The sequence below is a fragment of the Aulonocara sp. 'chitande type north' Nkhata Bay genome, linkage group LG14, assembly GCF_057382095.1.
Source record: "Aulonocara sp. 'chitande type north' Nkhata Bay isolate Kocher_YH1m ecotype deep benthic linkage group LG14, A_spYH_male_GT1.1, whole genome shotgun sequence".
Classification (NCBI taxonomy): Eukaryota; Metazoa; Chordata; class Actinopteri; order Cichliformes; family Cichlidae; genus Aulonocara; species Aulonocara sp. 'chitande type north' Nkhata Bay.
In genome coordinates, this window is record NC_141357.1 from 29,221,057 (window position 1) to 29,240,981 (window position 19,925).

At 40.3% G+C, this 19,925-nt stretch overlaps 1 protein-coding gene across 3 annotated transcripts; it reads right to left on the reverse strand.

Moving 5' to 3' along the window:
* Positions 1-1,096: 1,096 nt before the first annotated feature.
* On the reverse strand, positions 1,097-19,134 carry tada2a (transcriptional adaptor 2A). Of its 3 annotated transcripts, XM_086261965.1 has the most exons (16): positions 18,972-19,118; positions 18,460-18,566; positions 18,319-18,378; positions 18,131-18,222; positions 14,200-14,357; positions 13,696-13,784; positions 13,210-13,282; positions 13,041-13,104; positions 11,295-11,378; positions 11,112-11,155; positions 6,394-6,504; positions 4,200-4,271; positions 3,635-3,767; positions 3,166-3,209; positions 2,723-2,802; positions 1,097-2,252 (listed from the first exon to the last, which is right to left on the reverse strand). In XM_086261965.1, the coding sequence occupies exons 1-16, from the start codon at positions 18,994-18,996 to the stop codon at positions 2,067-2,069; spliced, it is 1,422 nt and encodes a 473-aa protein (XP_086118091.1). In that variant the 5' UTR covers positions 18,997-19,118; the 3' UTR covers positions 1,097-2,066. The 3 variants fall into 3 exon arrangements, 2 of the variants coding, with proteins under 2 accessions (XP_086118091.1, XP_086118092.1); XM_086261966.1 differs by lacking the exon at positions 11,295-11,378 and having other exon boundaries at positions 18,972-19,117; XR_015124719.1 differs by lacking the exon at positions 3,166-3,209 and having other exon boundaries at positions 2,184-2,252; positions 18,972-19,134.
* Between the last annotated feature and the right edge of the window lie 791 nt (positions 19,135-19,925).

The window sequence follows — 19,925 nt, forward strand, 5'->3', positions numbered from 1 at the left end:
TGCCAGAGGCCGGCGGTCTCCTGCCTGTAATACATTTGTCACAGTTTCCTCAAGACACATGAGCAAGCCCCACACAAATGAAGACTGAAATATCTGCTTCCGTTTGTCTGCGTCAGAGAAGAGCATCGTTCACCCTTACTCAGCAGTATTCTGTCTCAATTTGAAGAATCTGCAATGAGGTGTGAATGCCTCTCAATAATATACTCGTCATTCCTCTGCCAAGGGAAAAGCAGAGGTATACTTTCAGTGCTTTTTGTCAGCAGGAAAGATCACAAAATCTAGAGCCAAAGATCATGTAACTGGGTAGAGAGATGGAACCCCAGCCAGAGGAATAACCCATTAAATTCTGGCACAGACATACATGAACCAGTTTAAAGATATGACAAAGGACATTGTTCTTTCTATTTGTGTAACTGTTGAAAGAAATCTACAATAATGTATTTATTATATGAGAAATTCTAAAGTGAAATAAATTCTGATTAGCTTTTATTGAAGTTCATGAAACTATTTGCAAAATTAAATCAATCTTGCATAGACTGACTCTGCACATTTCTGTGGTTTCTCTTCTTCGAGTTTGCCTCAAACTTATTTCAGCAGATCCAACTTAATTAAAAGGAAGATAATCATTTCAATTAGCAGTAATTTATATTTGGAGGTAAGGCTCTTTTTTGTGACCTACCAGTCTGTTTCGGTATAACCTTGTATGTGTAAGCATTTAAAAAAAAAAAAAAAAAAAAAAAAAAAAAGGGAGGTAGTGACATGGATTTGGGTTGCTAAGCAGCTTGAAGATGCAACTGTAAGCAGGCTAAAGATATTATTCTGTGCCCCCCATGCCCTCCTGACACCCCAAGTTCTCATATGGGGACATTAAAATTTGATATTTCTGCACCTTATACTTCATTCTGCTTAACAAAGTCTTTTATACTTTGTCAAATAACGGCAGCTTTATTGTGTTTTACTTTAAACTAAACTGTCCCCATGTGAGGACAAACAATCCCCAAATAGCTAGGTGAAATAAAAAAAATAAAAAAATCAACCCCAAACAAAAGCTCAGGTCACGGTGGGATGGAGACTTGACTGATACACAGAAGGAAGGTTCAGCTGAGTAATCGAGTGACTTTGATTTTATTGTCTGCATTAATTAAAACTACATCCAATCTAACAGCCATGACATCCCGAAGAGGATGCTGCTTATTATCATTTTAACCCTCAGTGCTGCAGTTATGTGGCTTGTGCCAGTTATACAATTTTCACCTCTGCAGCTTTCCAAAAAAATTACAATGAAATTATGTTTTCTTTTTATACTCTTTCCCCCATGAAAGCAGCATTTGATGACTTCTTCCTCAATGATGAGTTTTGACACCTCAGTAAAAACCAATAAAGACATGGTTAGACAATCATTAGAATAGTTTTTGTTTTTCCAGGAGTAGTTAAATGGGCAGAGACCACTCACACCAACATCTGATTAAAAAAAAACAGTTACCTTGCTCTATAAGCAGCCCTGAAAAACCACTCATTTCATAAAAGAGCTCCTTTCATCACTTGTTTTTTGCAAATGCAAACGGATCTCGACTAGGAAGTACAAAAACAGCTAAAAAAAAGATTTGAAGTAAATATTCATGTTATAAATATAATTTTACTATAAAATTTACTGAATTGTATGGTTTCGACAAGCCTCACATTTATGACCAAATGGTGCTCCGGTTCCTAATTTCACTAAATGAATCCGCTTATTAATTCAAACCTACAGTAAACTAAAAAGTTACCAAGAATTTTAATCCAAGCGGCTCTTTTACAGTTTAAAAATATCAACATGTACATCAGGTCATTTTCTAACACTTTATATCAGGAGAAATAAATACATAATTTTAATACAATCCCCTGTTCTTCTCACAATTATACAAGACTTGAGTACATTTAAACTAAAAACACACAATAACAAATGTTATAATATAACAAGCAGCAACAATCTGAACGTCTTACAAAACTTGAGCTGACAACATTACAAGATTAAAAACAAACTAAACACTAACCACGATCGAACTTCCCACTGTGGTCAAACACTCCTACGCCTTGGTGATGTAACCCTCTTTGATTAGGAAGTCATAGATCTTGCGAGTCTTGTTGACGTCGATCTTGATCAGCGCCCGCGCCTGCGCCAGCCGCAGCCCGCCCTGCCGTCTGCACTCGTTAAGTAAAGCTTGTTTGTACTCCAGGTAGGCGCCCGGTACCAGCCGCACCACCTGACACAGCTACAACCACAAAATAAACACAGGGTTTAGAAACGGAGGGAGTAGCTTTAAAAAACAAACACACCGGTAAATACAGTGCTAAAGTCTTGAGCCAACTCTCATTTCTTTACCTTTTTCTAAGAAAATACGTGAAGTGATTTATGTATTTTTCCAACTTGGGCATGCTTTTATTCCAATGGCAGTGTATTTGGCATCATTGTCAAGCTGGAAAAATTAAGACAATCACATGCTTTCAGATAGTATTCCACGATGGATCCAAATCTGACTGTACTTTTCTGTGTTCATAATTCCATCACTTCTGATAAGATTCCCAACACCACTGTCCAAAATGGAGATCCAAACCATGACAGAGGGAAGTCATTAAGAGAGGCCAGGGCCATGTTGTTGACATAGATGTGTAAGCAGATGACTAATGAGAAACGACTTAACGCATATTGACCCTTATTCCATCTGCCTGACCATATCTTTACCTCTTTCTCCCGGTCATTGAGCTTCTCTGTTCCCGGCAGTCCGGTCAGGTTGAGAGGTGGGGCGCTCCGCCTACCTGTTGCTGTGGAGCAAAAAATTTCTACAGTCAAATGGAAATTCAGCACCACAATGTTAGCCAACCCTTCAGAGAACATAATAGCAGCCTGGCAACATGCAGTTAATTCCTTTGCATCGAAGAGACGGGCGAACAAATATTTACGCTGTGCAAATTGTGTAAATATAGCCATGTGGGAGTGTGCGTCCCATTTGTGCTCTGGAGGTTAGGGAAAGGCAGTTAATTTGAAAGGGAAACAAAAATAGCTAGGAAAATATGCAAGCAGGGGACTATTTTTGAGCAGATAAATGGAGAAGTTGTTTGCATTAATGTGCCGGGAGCCATGGAGAGGACAGAATACATAAGGAAAGGTGGAAAGAAACGCCGTACCTGACACTGTGATTGTTGTGACAGCTGGAGTGATTCCAGCATCTCTGCAATCATTAAGAAAAGTGTTATTATCTTGGCTGCCATGTTTATATATGTACACACACACACACACACACACACACACACACACCCCCACCCCTGGGCTTTTGTTCACTACTCTCACTCCAGGATCATCAGCCAGAAAAGAAGAATCATAGCATTCAAGGTTTTTTTTAAAAGGTAGAATAATTGGAAGAACTTGGATAACATCCAAAGAAAAGGATGAAAACAAGAGGAGCAGCGACCCATTAAAAGGACTAAAAATACAGCAGAGACTGTGGTGTAAGCGAGATGCTCTATAATACAGCTCGATTCATCTCAGCATGAACAGTGCTGGGAGTGATGACAGAGGTCAGTGTCTCCGGAGAGCGCGGCTTCACCAGCCCTTCTATTACACGCTGGGCTACAAGCGGGGAGTTTAGAGCCTTACATTGCAGCCTGTTTGCTGAGCCACTGCTGACAGGCTCTGCCATCCTGGATGTACTGCAGCACGTCACACAGCATGGTCCTCTTCCTCCGCTCGTCTTCACGCATTCGCTTCACCCGCTCGTACACCTTGGCACCTATTGCACAGAAAGGTGAACAAAGAGCGTACAAAATTAGGGCTGCGACTCGAAACTGCTACGCTGTTTAGGCCATAAAGTATCAGAAACTGCCAAAAATGTCCTTTACAATTTCGCACAGTTCAAGCTAACACCCTCACATGTCTTACTCTGCTGGATCAACAGTCCACATACCAAAGAAAAGCCCTAGGAGCCTGCGCACTTTTAGTCTTTCCGTGGCACACATTAACAAGCTGGTCCAGGATTAAAATTCCAAAAATGATCCAAACACTGTGAGTGTTCTGCTGGTGCAGCAAAAAATAATTGATTTGAACTGAACTAAAAATAAAGTGCAAGCCTGAATATAAACACATTTTCCTGCTTATGCACACAACTTTAAAATGAAGTTTTTGTTCAGGGGAGGAGGGAAAGAAAAGTTCAAACTTGACTCACTGCAGAAAGACTTGATCCCTGCTTTCCTGTACTCCTGCAGCCTGCGGATCTCTCTCCTCAGCTCAAACTCCACTGGAAACAAAGAGAGAGAGAGATGAAGGCAGTTAAAAGCAAACCTGTGCAGACTGTTGCAGAGATCCCTGAACTCACTTTCACACAGCTGCAGCTCACATTTCATTTAGCACAATGAGTAAGCATTTTGTGCTTCTCAGAACAGTTTCATACAGCATTCATAAAAAATTAAATCAACATCTGGGAACTGGACGGCTCGAGGACTACTGAGAAAGACACAAAAGAAAACATCAATGTCTGAATTGATTACTGGACTTTTTATGACTTTCATGACATGAGTAACCCCCCCCCCCCCCAAAAAAAAACAAAAAACAAAAAAAAACAAAAAAACAACATTTAGAAGCATCAAGCTCCATTACATATTTTTAGTATCTCATATTCAGATTAGTACATCTATGGCCGATATAACACCATCAATTAATCTACCAAGCTTCAGACTGTGGGAGGAAGCCGGAGTACACAGAAAACCTACATGCACAGTATTCAAACTCGACAGAGAAAGGCTGCAGTAGACCAGGAGATCTGAACCAGCAACCTGTTTGCTGCCCAGGACTCTAATTTTTCCAGGTTTGAACTGTTTTATTGTTGTTTATCTAGGTCATTGTCTTTTTGTATCACCTAGCCTCTCCTGAACTTTGGGTTATGAACTGGTGTCCTGATTTTTTTTGATACATTAGATACAAACAGGGACAGCAAATCCCCAACAAGCTTTATTTGTGTGCACTGCTTTTCAGGACACTGCCAAGGAATTGTTATGGGACATCCAGCTGGTCTGTTGCAGACTGCTTTCATTCACAGACACATGAACACGGATTTCAGCAGACTGTAGAGAATCCTGCAGGCTTTGATGTTATCCTGGTGTTTTTTTCCCCCCTCCTTTTTAAGCAATGGACTTGTTCTCACTGTGAACTTTGCAGCACGTCCACCTTTAGGGACAGTCCTGAATTTTCTTCATGCATGGACACTTTGTCCTACTGTGAACCAATTAACAGTGTAGTTTTAGCTTTGTGCAGCTCTGCAATGATTTGTCTGCAGTCCTGAAAAAGTTGTTGCAATAGATGCACGGTTCACATGAACCGTAAGTCCTTGACCATAAGAGCAGGTCTTTCTAGTATCCTGAGTTTTTTTTTTTTTTTTTAAAGAAATCACTAACCTGCGCTATGACTGACTAATTAGTGTGGTCCAAAAAATAATGTTATCAGTTTAGTTCGTCTATCCATCTTCCACTTATCCAACGCAGGGTCACTGGGTGCTGGAGCCTAACCCAGCTGCAGGGGGTACACCCTGGACAGCTCACCAGTTTTGTGCAGAGCTAACAGCGAGAATGTGTTGCTCAATAACTGTGAAAGTGATTTTGATTATACTACATGTTATGAGTAATCAATCGATTAAGAAATCCTGGTTGTTCCAAAGATTAGTTACGATTTTTCTTGTAGCAGGATTAGCGTTCAACTTGAAGGTTAAGAAGACTGAAACCAACCTAATACATGCCTGTTTAATCTAACTGTGTGCTGGCTGTCGAACTGCAGCCAGAGCAGACTTAGCTTAGTTTAGCATAAAGATGGTAAACAAGTGGAAACAGCTAGCCAGGCTCCGTCCAACATGTAAAGAAAAAGAAAAAAATCCAGTCAGCACTTCCAAAGCTGACTAATTACCTTAATATATGTGAAGTGTAAAAATAAAAATCTGCTGTTTAAAGAGATGTAGGTGCTTGACTATTTCTTTGCAATGAACTGCAACTTCCTGGAGTCCCTGCTGGTTGCCAGGAAACTGCAACTGTCTGTGAGATGCCAATTTAAGAGATATCCAAATGACAGCAGAGGTTCAAAAACTTGATAAGCCTGTGTCAAGAAGCATTGCTGACTAATGAAGACATTTCGTGTTAGAATTTTCTTTAATTTGTACACAGACATAGTGGAAACGTGGGAATCTCTCAGAGAAAAACAGGAAGGGGTCTGGCATTACCTTCCCACAAAGATTAAAAATAACCTCCCTTGACGCTGCGATCGTCTGTGCGATGCTGAGACAGTGTGGCAAAAACTGGTCAAATCGATTCTCTGTGTTTGTGACAGTTGCTTAAATTGCACGTAACCCTGCCATGTGAACTCAGCCAGATACTAACATGCGTGACTTTCGATGAATTTGTCATGTTCAATTGGTCCAACCACTCTGGCAAATCTTCTCATGACATCATACAGCTCCTGCACCTCCTTTGGGTAGCATCGCTCCAGCACTACCGGAGACAGAGAGACGAGAAAGAGAGAGAGAGATGTGAGTAGGCAGGCAGATACAAACAAATATAAAACAGAAATATGAAAGAAAAATATCCCCAGCAGACACTTTTAGACGTGAGCAGTTTTTTTTTTTTTTTACTGCATTCTAGGTGAAGTAATTTGGTTTCTTTTTTGCAGTTAACCACCAGAGAACAGCCGTCAACTTGCAGCTCTGCATCAATGCTGTGCATATAGGCATGTAAATATTACCAACATTTATCACAGTCACCCTGTAGATGCACCGCTATGATTCTCTGAAGCTGGTGCAAGGGGAGAATTTGCATCCTGTAGCTACTAAATGGCCTGTATGGTCTCTCAGCATCCACGCAAACAGTGCTTAACAGATTTATCTAACCACAACCCAATGTAAGGCTTATGGAATAGCTGCCCTGAAGTAACAATACTGTTAGTTACCATCATTTATTCATGTTCTTGTAGGGGTTAACTGTACAGTAACCGTTCTTGTTCTGACAGGTGAACACACCTGTCAGCAAAAGGATTTCACACACATTTCTTTATTACACCTTCTTGCAACTGTTTCTTAATTTCTTACAATTTACACTACTCTCTTGCACATCTCTCAGTCTCACTGTTTACTTTTTGTTAACTTAGCTCTTGTTGTTTTTCTTTAACCACTGTTGTATGTATGAAATGTTTGCACTCTCTCACAGTATAAGGCTCTCTCTGTGCACCCGTGGCACTTTTATTATGTTGTTTATTTTCTGTAGACTGTACCACTTTTAATCTTGATCCTGTTGCTGTAACACAATATTTCCCTTGCGGGACGGAGTGACTAACTGTAAGCAAGAAGTAGCAGCTCTTTGATCTAAATTAGATTTTTAATGCTAAAACCTTGTTATCCAATAATTTTCAGATTTGCTTTAAAAAAAACAAACAAAAAAAACCCAAAAAAACAAAACAAAAACCAAAACACGTCACATGTTTTTTGATTAGGTTCCAGTTATTTAGTTGCATTCCTGACAGATTTGTGTGTTTCTTGTTTTTCTGTTTTTCCAAAACAGCATCCAACACTGTTGATCCATGAAAAAATGAAAAGAAACCCCCCCCCAAAAAAAAACAAAAAACAAAAAACACCAAAAAAAAAAACACAACTATTTTATCCACCTTTTCTAAACTCACAGTCCACAACACCTCATCCCAGCTATCACAAGAGCCAGGGTTACTCTGGTCAGTTTGCCGTTCCTTCACAAGGCTACGACAGAGACAGACAACCATTCATCCTCACATTCACACCTACAGCCATGTATCCTAACATGCATGTCTCTGGCCTGTAGAAGGAAATTGGCTTACTGGGGAAAAAACAAGGTCCATAGCCAGCAGGTGGATTTAAACAGAGAACCTTTTATCTAAGAGGTGACACTGGATCATTTTACTGCCCCTAAAACCCTTCTCCTATCATAACTTAGTGAATGAACAGACATAATCATAACTTAAAGACTTAATAGCATCATATCATCTCAACAGAGTTCTTTGCTCTGAGCTTCCAGGCTTACACGTGGTTCACAGAATCTCCAAAAGCAGAATGGGTCTGACGAACTCTGAGTTATGGAAACAAATGCCATCTCTACTTTCAAGATTAGATTTTAAACTTTCCTTTTTGATAAAGCTTATAGTCTGCAGGGGGTCTGCTAACCTGAACCACTGCTTAGGTGTGTTGGTACAAACAGACCTCAGCAAAAGTGCTTGGGGACCTCCTTTGATGCACTCTTGCATTTTGTCTCCTTCAGTTTGTTTTGTTCCATTTGTTTTCATCCTTCTCCCCAAAAGGTTGTGACAGATGGCTGTCTCTCTCTGTTAAAACTGAGCTTTTCTTTCTCCCCATATGTGACTGTCATATCCTGGGGATCGACAAACACTGAACTGAAAATATATAATTTCATAATATAAAGCACCGTGAGACAACAGTTGTCCTGAACTAGCAATATATAGAAAAAATTCAAGTGGAAAAAATCCATCAAAACATTTTGATAATTGTGATTACAAGCTGAACGTGGGTGACAAGTTAAAAAAAAAAGTTAAACTGTGTTGGGTTATAATATGCCAACAGAACACTTTCAACGTTCCGTGGGTTTGCACACATTTTGCCTAAAATTCCTGACAACTGTAGTCCCGGGAGATTTTTAAAGCAACTTAAAGGTTCCCTCAGACTGCTGGTTGTCAATGTCACCACACATCATCAGCGTACACCTGTTGTGTGCTTTCATCTATAACTCAGTGGATGTGCTGAAGAACAATGAATTAAACATTGTTTTGTTTAAGGTTGGCTGTAATAAAATGATATTTGATCAAAAATATTCAGGGCTGTCACGAAAAAAAAAAGGATTTCTCCAAAAACGGGACAGTGGTAGAGATAAAAGAAAAGAACTCAAAGATGAAAAATAGTAAAAATAGTAAAGGGCATGAATGATTGTCTGCGTCTCGGAAACTCTACAGGAGAGATGGAATACCTTATAAAAAGATATTCCCCCTTATCTGTTGCTTTTACGATGACGGCGCGACCGCTGTCCACTACATGTTCAGCAGGGATGAGATCTGGAGATCGCAAATGCCACAGCAAACGACTCACATCATTTTCATTACATCACAGTAGAGACCAGAACAGAAATGCTTTATCACAGTATTAAGGTGAACACTCAGATCAACTTTATTGAATTGCAGTGACTCTTCACTCCAAGGAGACAAGTGAGCAAAAACCATTTGGAAAAATGATTCTCACAGCAATAACAGAGCCACTGCATAACCCTCATCGCAAGGGTCAAGGGCTCAGGTTTCTCTTTTAATTTGCCCCGCCCCCTGTCTACAGACAAGTAAATAATGGCGAGTTTCAAGGCAGTTTCACCTCCAGACTGCTCAGGTCGGACAGAGGCGGTACGCTCACTAATTGTTTTTGCACACAGTCTGTCACTTTACAAAAGTGTTTTGAGACCGAGTAATTTCCACACAGACAACCTTCATCAGTCGGAGGAGGAGACTGAACAACCCGAACAATTTTTCTGTGTATGACTATTTGGTGTTCGTACCTAATTCAAATCTAAACAGCCTAAATGAATTCGCACATTTCTGTACAAAGCTGCAGCGTGCCTTCTTCAGCTATAAATGCTGAATACATACAAACTGTCCAGCTAGCATATAGCCGATGGTTTAACTTGACAGTGCAATCAAAAGGGGCCAAAAGATTCAAATTTCAAAGCCAACAATGATTTTAATGCAACAGTTCTACAATTAGTTTTGGTCCCCTATCTTTTCTAATTGAAAGTGTAGTCAAGGAGCACTACAGGAAGAAAAAATGAATGAAATTAAACAGAATCAGCAACCCTGTCCCTGTGATTTGTCACAGTAACGCCCCACTGCTGTGTATTCACCATGTTTAGCTCTCACTCTGAAAGCGCTTGTTGTGCTCATGTGAAAGCATTGCCCGTGTTGCTGAGTAACAGACAAGTGTCAAAGCCACCGAGGAAAGCTGATGTGTGTGTGTGTCAGGGTCAAATTCCATCGTCAGACTCCAGCCTGCGAGAGCTAATTATCAGCTGCCATCTCAGGCTAAACACATGAAGTCATGCTCTGAGCAACACAAGGAAAAATGTTCATATCTCCGAGGAGACATCAATGCTGGACCTGTGTGTGGTTTCACATGATCGGCACACAAAACTCTGACTGCAAATAGCAACGTAACCTGAATCATTCAGAGAGGCGAGCTCTTACAGGACGTCAAACAGATCGCTGTCCTGAAACAACAACGCTGGTCATTCTGCCTCCAGCAGTCACTGAGACATGATACCGTGAGCCTCCTGGGCTCAGATACTGCTTCCATTATTGCATGTGACACACACACACACACACACACACACACACACACACACACACACACAATCTTTGACAGTCTCCATGACAACCAGTCTGCAGCTACTCCGAGTTCCCTTTTGTCTCCAAAGACTGGGGAGATAAGGGAAAAAGAGGAAGGAGGGCTAACTGGAGGCTGGAGGATACATAAATAAAACATGAGGGGAGAACTCTTCAACTCCCCAACCACAGACAATTTCACAGAGCAACACATGGAGATATAACGAAGGGCAGGGTGGTCGCACATAGTTTAAAAAGACACGCTCTAATTGGACAAATCCATTCACAGCAGTTCTCGCTGTGTAATGAAAAAAAAAAACCCCAGAGATGCAAAGAATTACGTTACTGAGCTCGCTGCAACCCAACCTGTAACGGGTGGATCAATAAAAACAGCTCTCTTTCTCCTGACACACTTCAGCCATTATGGCAGCAAAGCTCACCGCACTGTGATTGCAATTATGCCGCGGCACACTCGAGCCAACGCAGGCTATTCGTACCCTTCGCTGTAAATATAAGCGCGGCCAGTTGCCACACATCAGCTACCAGAGGGGCCGTGGAGGTTAACGGTGGTTATTACAGCGGAGTTATTTGCATGCATCCATAGAAACCCTCTGTGCCGATTTGGCTGCCAGATATCGCATGTCTCCCTGAGCTGCTATGAATACTGTCGCAGCCAACCCCAAGAGTGTTTCAAAAGAGGACTCACTCTGGAATTTCCGCAGGTTGATCAATCCATGGTCTCGGATTATCCTGAAAGAAACAAAGACATGGATGTAGACATTTATTTTCTGACTTACGCTACACTTTGGAAAGTTAAAAATACAGTATATATCAACTATATGATCATTTTGAGGGCTGTAGTTTGGTGTGCTCGTGTCCATCACATTACATCATAATGAGGTTCTGCATTACAGCCCACAAACGACATTCTCCAAACTGATCCTCGAGCTGAATCAATCCTCTGCAAAGTAATCTGCAACAAAAACTGAGCATGCTGATCTTTGTGAAGACGTCCAAGCTGCACTGCACCCAACAAACTGGACGCTGAGTGCATCGACATTACGCATTAATACACTGAAGCTTTTAATAACAAGCAGAAATAACTTACCATGTTAATTAAATTAGGAACAATAACATTTACAATTACTTACAGAAAATGAATTTAATGACTTATAACAGTATAAAAGCAATAAATGTGACACATTCAGGAGATTCCTACTTTCACGTCTGAGTTTCACAACATCTTTTTCAACCACATACAGAAACACTTTAAAACCAACAGCCCTGTTGATAAATGAAGGAGGAATATTTAGGACGCCTGGAAATTAAGCTCAAGGCTTTTCATGACTATTTAAAGGCCTGTTTTGAGGGGAATAAAATAAATGGCCTTTAGGCCCTCAAAACCTGCAATTATGCTAAAAAGTGTGCTTTAAGGTTCAGCTCAATTTCTGATCTTAAAAGCCTTTCTGACAAGCTACAAGTTAGCAGAGATAAAACCGGGTCTCAGGGACAGATGAGGGAGCTGTAAAACACTCATTCCCTCCTAGTCAGACATGCCATTCCAAGCGTGCTCAGGGAGCATGAAGTCGTTAAAAGTTGATTTAGTGATGGATACGCTGCAGCAACGCTTGTCCGTGTATGTCCAAGAATGACAGCTAATGTGTTAAAGGCAGATTAATATCCTTAGAAACCTTTAAAATTGACTTCAATTTCTTATTACATCAGCTGACTATCAGAATACAGAAAAATAGTCATTGTGATTTCCTGCAGCCCACAGTGACTTGAATTTGAGGGCTTTCCAGTACCCAATGATAACCACCAGTTGCCATTTTATTAGGTACAATGGGTTTTACTGTTTACTGTTTTAACTGCTGCTACATATGCAACGTTATCTATATTTCTCTACCCACCAAACTTAACTCAATAAATGTGAGATACATACAACAGAACTGAGTATTACTGGGATTTACAGTGGACTGTGAGACGAGCGTGAGCAGGGGGTGTGATCCCGGTAGCCTCTCTGATTAGCTACAAGTAAACTGTGCACAGTACATTTTCTATGAGCTTCAAAACATTTTCCAAACTCTCCTCTGGTGAGAATGCTCTCCATGCCCAACTAAAACTGGGCAAAATGTCAAGCAGCTTGGCATGCACGTCGTTCACTGGGGGGACAGACACATTTTCCCAATTTCCAAAAATATATTCAGGGTTTGAATAGAAGTTCCCGCAGCTTGTAAGTTGCACCTGAATGACTCCCTGCGGCTTGTAATGAGAGCCTGAAAAAGGCTTAAATATGCAATTATAATCACGCTGCTGACTTTGTGACAATCCCTCTCAGGATTCGTGTCTTTAAAAAGCTTTTAAGAAAATAACAAGGTTTAGATTAGAAGTTATAAATGTATTAGCGTAATGAAATCATTAATATTTAAATGGTGTAGATAGGATGTTGGAATTGTTAACCTTGTTCATTTTAATACAGTATGAAATGCATTTTTTTCAACCTGAAAGTATAATGAAGTATCGTGGAAACTGAGGTTCCACAATAAAGGCTTATGATGCCACCTGCTGACACACTGGAGTCATTACATTACATTGAATTAATTTTTCATCCCATAATAAATTAAAGGAGACCTACTTCTTCCTCCGTTGTCTCTCCTTTAATCTTGAATGATAAATATCAACAACTGCAAGCTTCAGTGCTGAAAAACAAGAACATGTGCGACACAGTTCACAGGTTTTGTAATGTAAATGCTGGGATTCACACTGTTGTTGTTTAGTTGTCAATAAAACAAAATGTAACCCACCACGAAGGATGTCTGAATCATCATCCACAAAGTCAATATCTTTCAAATCCCATTCTGCATAGTTGTCAAACTCCTTTAATAGAATGGACACGTAAGGGAAAATGCTATCAATATTAAACAGCAAATCAAACAACAGGAAGATTCATAGACCTTTTACATATGCCCAGAACTTGGAGGAAAGCATCCCTACAGTAAAGCATGGTGGTGGCAGCGTCATGCTGTGGTTAAGTTTTCCGGCAGTAGGAACTGGGAAACTAATCCGTGATGAGGGAAAGATTAATAATAACCTGCTCCATAGCACTTTTTTGTGTTTTAAACGCCAAAACAAAACAAATATAACACATTAAAAATTAACTCATGTAACTTGCCACTTAAGTACTTCATGAGCCACCTTTATCTTTTCCACACATACCTTTATTCTGTGCACTTTCGCGCTACCATGCATCCAAACACACAATCAGCTACAGGACAAATGTGTTCCCTCACCTCCATGAAGTCGGCTCTGGCAGGCATGTATCCAGCCATGTCGCGAGACAGCACCGAGTCAAATGTGGGCCGAGGGGGATCGTCGCTCGCTGTGGCATCACAGAAAATTTAGCAAGATAAAGCTTAAAAATGTAAAGATCAACAAAGAGCACCACCTCCAAATTTTGTGCATTTTATAAAATCAGACACGCAACAACCGTCTGTCTCTACTTTGAATTTGTCAAATGATGCAAGAATAAGACGTTAAAATGCTTGTGGAGCAGTCAACACTGTGACAGATGGAGACCTGAAGCCCGCCAGGAAATGAGACACGATCCTCAGTCACCAACTGCTTCTGCCCAACTGTCGGGCCGGTGGCTTCAAATTTTATATGTTAAACTTTCTTCTAGATGCCCTAAAGGCCCATAATGAAACCTGGAATAATATTTAATAAAACTAAATAATAAACAATCAAACTTAATCTAAACACTTTTTAATAATGAAGTAAACATTGTGGGTGCTTACGTTTAAAAGGAATAGCGCCCTCTGCAACACGAGAGTCTTTTGCTTTCCGCAGGCTGAGCAGGGTGGAGGAGAAGAGTGGGTTATTGATGAAATTCTTCATGTAGTGGCTCTCACACTCCTCTTTGGTTTTAGTGCGCATCTGATACGCAACATCTTGCCTGATGAAGACAAGCAGGGAGAAGGAACAGATCAAAAATAACTGGAGGCTTTCATATGATACTTTTAGCCAACTAAGGCTATAGTTATGGCACTGTATGGTTCAAACACCTTTTTATGGGAGAAAAAAAATGTTCTTCATTAGAAACTTCAACCATGTCCTAAAACCTAATCTCTGTTTTCAAGACATCACCAAATCAAACATTTGAGTTTCAATCACCAGGCGTCTAAGTCAAACAATTAATATTTAACTTGTGAGCAAGCAAAACAGTTTGTGAATGCAGTGGTGCAGAGTGGTGACTACAACTCAAGAGTTTCAACCTCCAGGCTATGAAACTCAGTGTGCTCAAAAAAGAGCAGGAATTATAGGAAGAGGTCTCAGTCTTATGCAGGCTTGGCATAATTAGAAGAATTGAACTGATTTGTTTCACTCATTTACTTATGAATTACATTTTCTGTGAAAAACAGCAACTTCTTTATCATCAGAGTTTGAAAGCTGTGCAGAAACAGGAGGAAAAAAATGGATTTGCAAGATACATGGATATGAACCTACAATGCATTACACAAAAAACAACTATACAGTTCATCTACACCTTAATCTATTCATCAGCTGGCACATCGCTACCCGCGGGGAGAAGGACGCCATCTCCTGATATTCTAGTTTTTCTACTAGTGAGCTTGAGTTCAAACATGGGTGACTGCACTGTGACCCTTGTTCAGCCTTTCCTCCCTCGTGTTTTTCTCTCCCTGTGCATGAAAGCGTGGAAGGGTTTTAACAGCTTCGAGCTGATGGGCAACTTGAGCTGTAGCAACCGTTAACAGACAGTTAACTCTACATGGGTCAACATTATAGCACTAGCCTGGAGCCAGCTCTATAATTGATAGTTTTAATTATAATTTCATTTTAATTATAATTATAAATTATAGTTTTATAATTTATAGTTTTATAACAACTAATAAAGGCCTGTGCTACAGTACTGTTTGGCCAATTCATGATGTTGAGAAACTGATAAACTTAATCACACTGAGAAAAGTAGATCATAAAATCAAATATAGCAACATCTCCAAATTGTGACCCTTACAGTAACAATGTTACATCATTTGAGTTAAGCTTACGGTATTTCAAGATTATATTAAACATTTAATGATGGATAAAAAACTGTTTAAATGTACTTAAGCAAATGGGATTTGAAGCCATAAATACGCAACTATTATGAAAAGTTATGTTCTAAAATCCTCATTTACTATACGGGAGTGCACTTCGTTGAACAAAACCTTGCATACCAGTTTTTATTTAAACAAAGAAGAGGCGTGGACTGTGTCAGACTGACAGGTGTAGTAATACAATAGTAGACAGTGGGCCATTAACCATACATAGATGTAGATACATTTTGCTCTATATAAATATACAATCAGTCCAATATTTATTTCCTATTTATTTACAAAAATAACATCCCATCCCAACATTTCTTTAAAACTTTTCTCAGTTTGATTAAGTACATCAGCCAGTCAACAGCATAAACAGGCCAACATGTACTGTCTGTTTTTAGGTGATTCCTAGGCAACATAACATTGTAATATCAGATATAGATAAGAACTTTCAGGTTTCTAAGTCACACCTACAGTGGGGCAAAAAAGTATTTAGTCAGCCACCGATTGTGCAAGTTCCCCCACTTAAAATGATGACAGAGGTCAGTAATTTGCACCAGAGGTACACTTCAACTGTGAGAGACAGAATGTGAAAAAAAATCCATGAATCCACATGGTAGGATTTGTAAAGAATTTATTCGTAAATTAGGGTGGAAAATAAGTATTTGGTCACCTCAAACAAGGAAAATCTCTGGCTCTCACAGACCTGTAACGTCTTCTGTAAGAAGCTTTTCTGTCCCCCACTCGTTACCTGTATGAATGGCACCTGTTTGAACTCATCATCTGTATAAAAGACACCTGTCCACAGCCTCAAACAGTCAGACTCCAAACTCCGCCATGGCCAAGACCAAAGAGCTTTCGAAGGACACCAGGAAAAGTATTGTAGACCTGCACCAGACTGGGAAGAGTGAATCTACAATAGGCAAGCAGCTTGGTGTGAAAAAATCAACTGTGGGAGCAATCATCAGAAAATGGAAGACATACAAGACCACTGATAATCTCCCTCGATCTGGGGCTCCACACAAGATCTCATCCCGTGGGGTCAAAATGATCATGAGAACGGTGAGCAAAGATCCCAGAACCACACGGGGGGACCTGGTGAATGACCTGCAGAGAACTGGGACCAAAGTAACAAAGGTCACCATCAGTAACACACTACAACGGCAGGGAATCAAATCCCGCAGTGCCAGACGTGTTCCGCTGCTGAAGCCAGTGCATGTCCAGGCCCGTCTGAAGTTTGCCAGAGAGCACATGGATGATACAGCAGAGGATTGGGAGAATGTCATGTGGTCAGATGAAACCAAAGTAGAACTTTTTGGTATAAACTCAACTCGTCGTGTTTGGAGGAAGAAGAATACTGAGTTGCATCCCAAGAACACCATACCTACTGTGAAGCATGGGGGTGGAAACATCATGCTATGGGGCTGTTTTTCTGCCAAGGGGACAGGACGACTGATCCGTGTTAAGGACAGAATGAATGGGGCCATGTATCGTGAGATTTTGAGCCAAAACCTCCTTCCATCAGTGAGAACTTTGAAGATGAAACGCAGCTGGGTCTTCCAACATGACAATGATCCAAAACACACCGCCCGGGCAACAAAGGAGTGGCTCCGTAAGAAGCATTTGAAAGTCCTGGAGTGGCCTAGCCAGTCTCCAGACCTCAACCCCATAGAAAATCTGTGGCGGGAGTTGAAAGTCCGTGTTGCTCGGCGACAGCCCCAAAACATCACTGCTCTCGAGAAGATCTGCATGGAGGAATGGGCCAAAACACCAGCTACTGTGTGTGCAAACCTGGTAAAGACCTATAGTAAACGTTTGACCTCTGTTATTGCCAACAAAGGTTATGTTACAAAGTATTGAGTTGTATTTTTTGTTATTGACCAAATACTTATTTTCCACCCTGATTTACGAATAAATTCTTTACAAATCCTACCATGTGGATTCATGGATTTTTCTTTCACATTCTGTCTCTCACAGTTGAAGTGTACCTCTGGTGCAAATTACTGACCTCTGTCATCATTTTAGGTGGGGGAACTTGCAGAATCGGTGGCTGACTAAATACATTTTTGCCCCACTGTATGTGCCAAGTTTGCTTGCTTAACTCCTGACTGTGTAGAAGTTTGCAGACAAAGAAGCAAACAAGAGAAATTCTCTGCAACATTTCGTTCACTTGTTATCTTTGTTACTGTCGGTAACAGATGTTTAGAGATTTTTTATGCACAATGATCTGAAAAATTAGCTTAAAGAGATGCAATTGCCATTAAATGAAACATTTATGTTGGAAAATAAGTTAGTGGTTATTTTTGCTGCCTGAGAGCAAGTAGAAGCTGTGTTCGAAGCCACAGGCCAAATAAGGCACAATACTAGATACTCTGGCTTCCTCCTAAAGTCCAGAGACTGCTTTTTAGGTTAACTTGTTCTAAAGTGACAGTAGATGAATGTGAGTGTGCACAGTTATCTGTCTCTGTGTTAGTCCTGCGACAGACCAATAACCCGTTTAGCTTGTACCCCACCTCTGGAAACTGGACTGCATGCCATAAATCTTAGCATTCAGGCTTTTTAAGAAATAAGGACATGTGTATGTAGTTTATAAGGAAATCTCACCAAACAACTAGAAAATACTAACCAATTTCCAAAGCCACAGTCCATGACGGCTTCAAGCAGGGCCATCTCTTCCTGGGCTGTCCACCCAGGCTCCAGCACGGGGAAATCTGACGTCTGCATAACGGGGTGAAAGATGAACATTGATGTTGAAAGACAGCCACACTGGATAAGATTTTATTTGTTTGTTTGTTTGTTTTTTATTTCACTCACCATGATTTCATATTTGTGATCACTCTGGTGCTTCTTGTACTCAAACCCTCTGGTGAAGCACTGAAGGGAAACAAAATGTTTAGTTTCAGTCGGACTGGGTTTGTCTGCAGGTAAATTTAAGAGTTTTTGTGACCGATTCACCTGGAGGCACAGCAGGAAAGGTGAGGGTCCACATTCTGCACATTTGATATAAGGCTCAGTCAGATACGATGAACAACCTCTGCACGGCGGTTTATCGGAGGGGTCATCTGAAATCACGTGATTTTAACACTTTAAGTCACCAGGTAGGGTTGTATAACAAATCAGCTGACATTTCTTTACATGAAACGAGCTTACAATGTAAACAAGACTGCAGATTTCAATTTATTAGGCTTTACAGCGAGCTTTAAGCTAAACCACACATGCTAACTTTAAAGCGCCATGTATGATAATGTTTCATCACCGTTTGAAAAGCAGCTCAATAACAAAAGGCACTAAAGGCTGTTAAAGTAGTTAACACGCCGTGTTAGCATCGCTGCACGCTAACGCTAATGTTAGCATAGCAGACCCAGCTTAATATAGCTAACCTGAGATAATAACCCCAAAAATGATAGACGATAACACTTTAAAGCTGAAGTGGATACGTGTATCTGTGACATATTACTAAAACTTACTTGCAAAAGATGCTAGGCGGTCCATAGGATTACGTTTAAATGAAACTTAATAACAGCTTCGACGTTTAGGTTCCATCTATTTTTCAAAGCTCGCAAGTGACCCTGATTGTGAAGGCACAGCTAATCGAGCTCAGATAACTCAATACTCCCCTTAGATATTTTCTATAAGGAGGATCGATAACTAACTAAGAAATGTAATACATGTAAAATATTTGGTATTTATATTACGGCTAAATATATAGAGATTATAATAATCCCACATTGGGCAAATATACTTGCTACAGCAGCACAAGGGTCAGAGACAAAATGTGAAGTAATTATATATTAGAAAACAATAAAAACAGAAAATAAAACAAGACTTACAAAAAAGCTAATACTTTTAAAAATGCAAAAATCAATAAAATACAAGACTAAAACATTTTTGTAGAAAATGTACTATATACACACACACTAATATACACTAAAAGCCACACCACAGAGATTAAACAACAAAACAAAATATATGTATAAAAAGTGCAGTGGGAATGATAATACATACACAAAAATGGTGGGCCGTCCTACACTGCGGCTAGAGGACTGGCCATGACAAAGCTGGCCCTCTTCATTAGAGTATTAAGTTGTTTTCTGGTTCCTCTCCGTGCTGCCACCTCCCCAGCAGAAAACTGCATAAAAAATTGCAATAGACCTCACCAGGTCATAAAAAGTCCTCAGTAATGTCCTGCACGATCAAAAAGACCCAGAAGCCAACTTTGACCCTTCTTGTACATAGCCTTGGACCAGTAATCAAACCACTCCAATCTACTTTTAAGGTGAACCCCCAGATATTTGTAACTGTCCGCCACCCTGATGTCCAAACTATGGATGTTCACTGGTATGATAGGTGTTGGTTTTCTCCAGAAGTCAACCACCATCTCCGTTGTCTTACTGGTGTTAATGTGCAGGTGATATACAACC

Bases quoted from the DNA above. Each gene is read 5' to 3' on its own strand.
- tada2a (XM_086261965.1), bottom strand. From the start codon at position 18,996: ATGGACCGCCTAGCATCTTTTGCAA. The intron at 18,567-18,971 runs GTAAGTTTTAGT...ACGTGATTTCAG, and splicing joins CCGCCTAGCATCTTTTGCAA to ATGACCCCTCCGATAAACCG. The intron at 11,156-11,294 runs GTAATGTGATGG...TGTTTCTTTCAG, and splicing joins ATGCAGAACCTCATTATGAT to GATAATCCGAGACCATGGAT.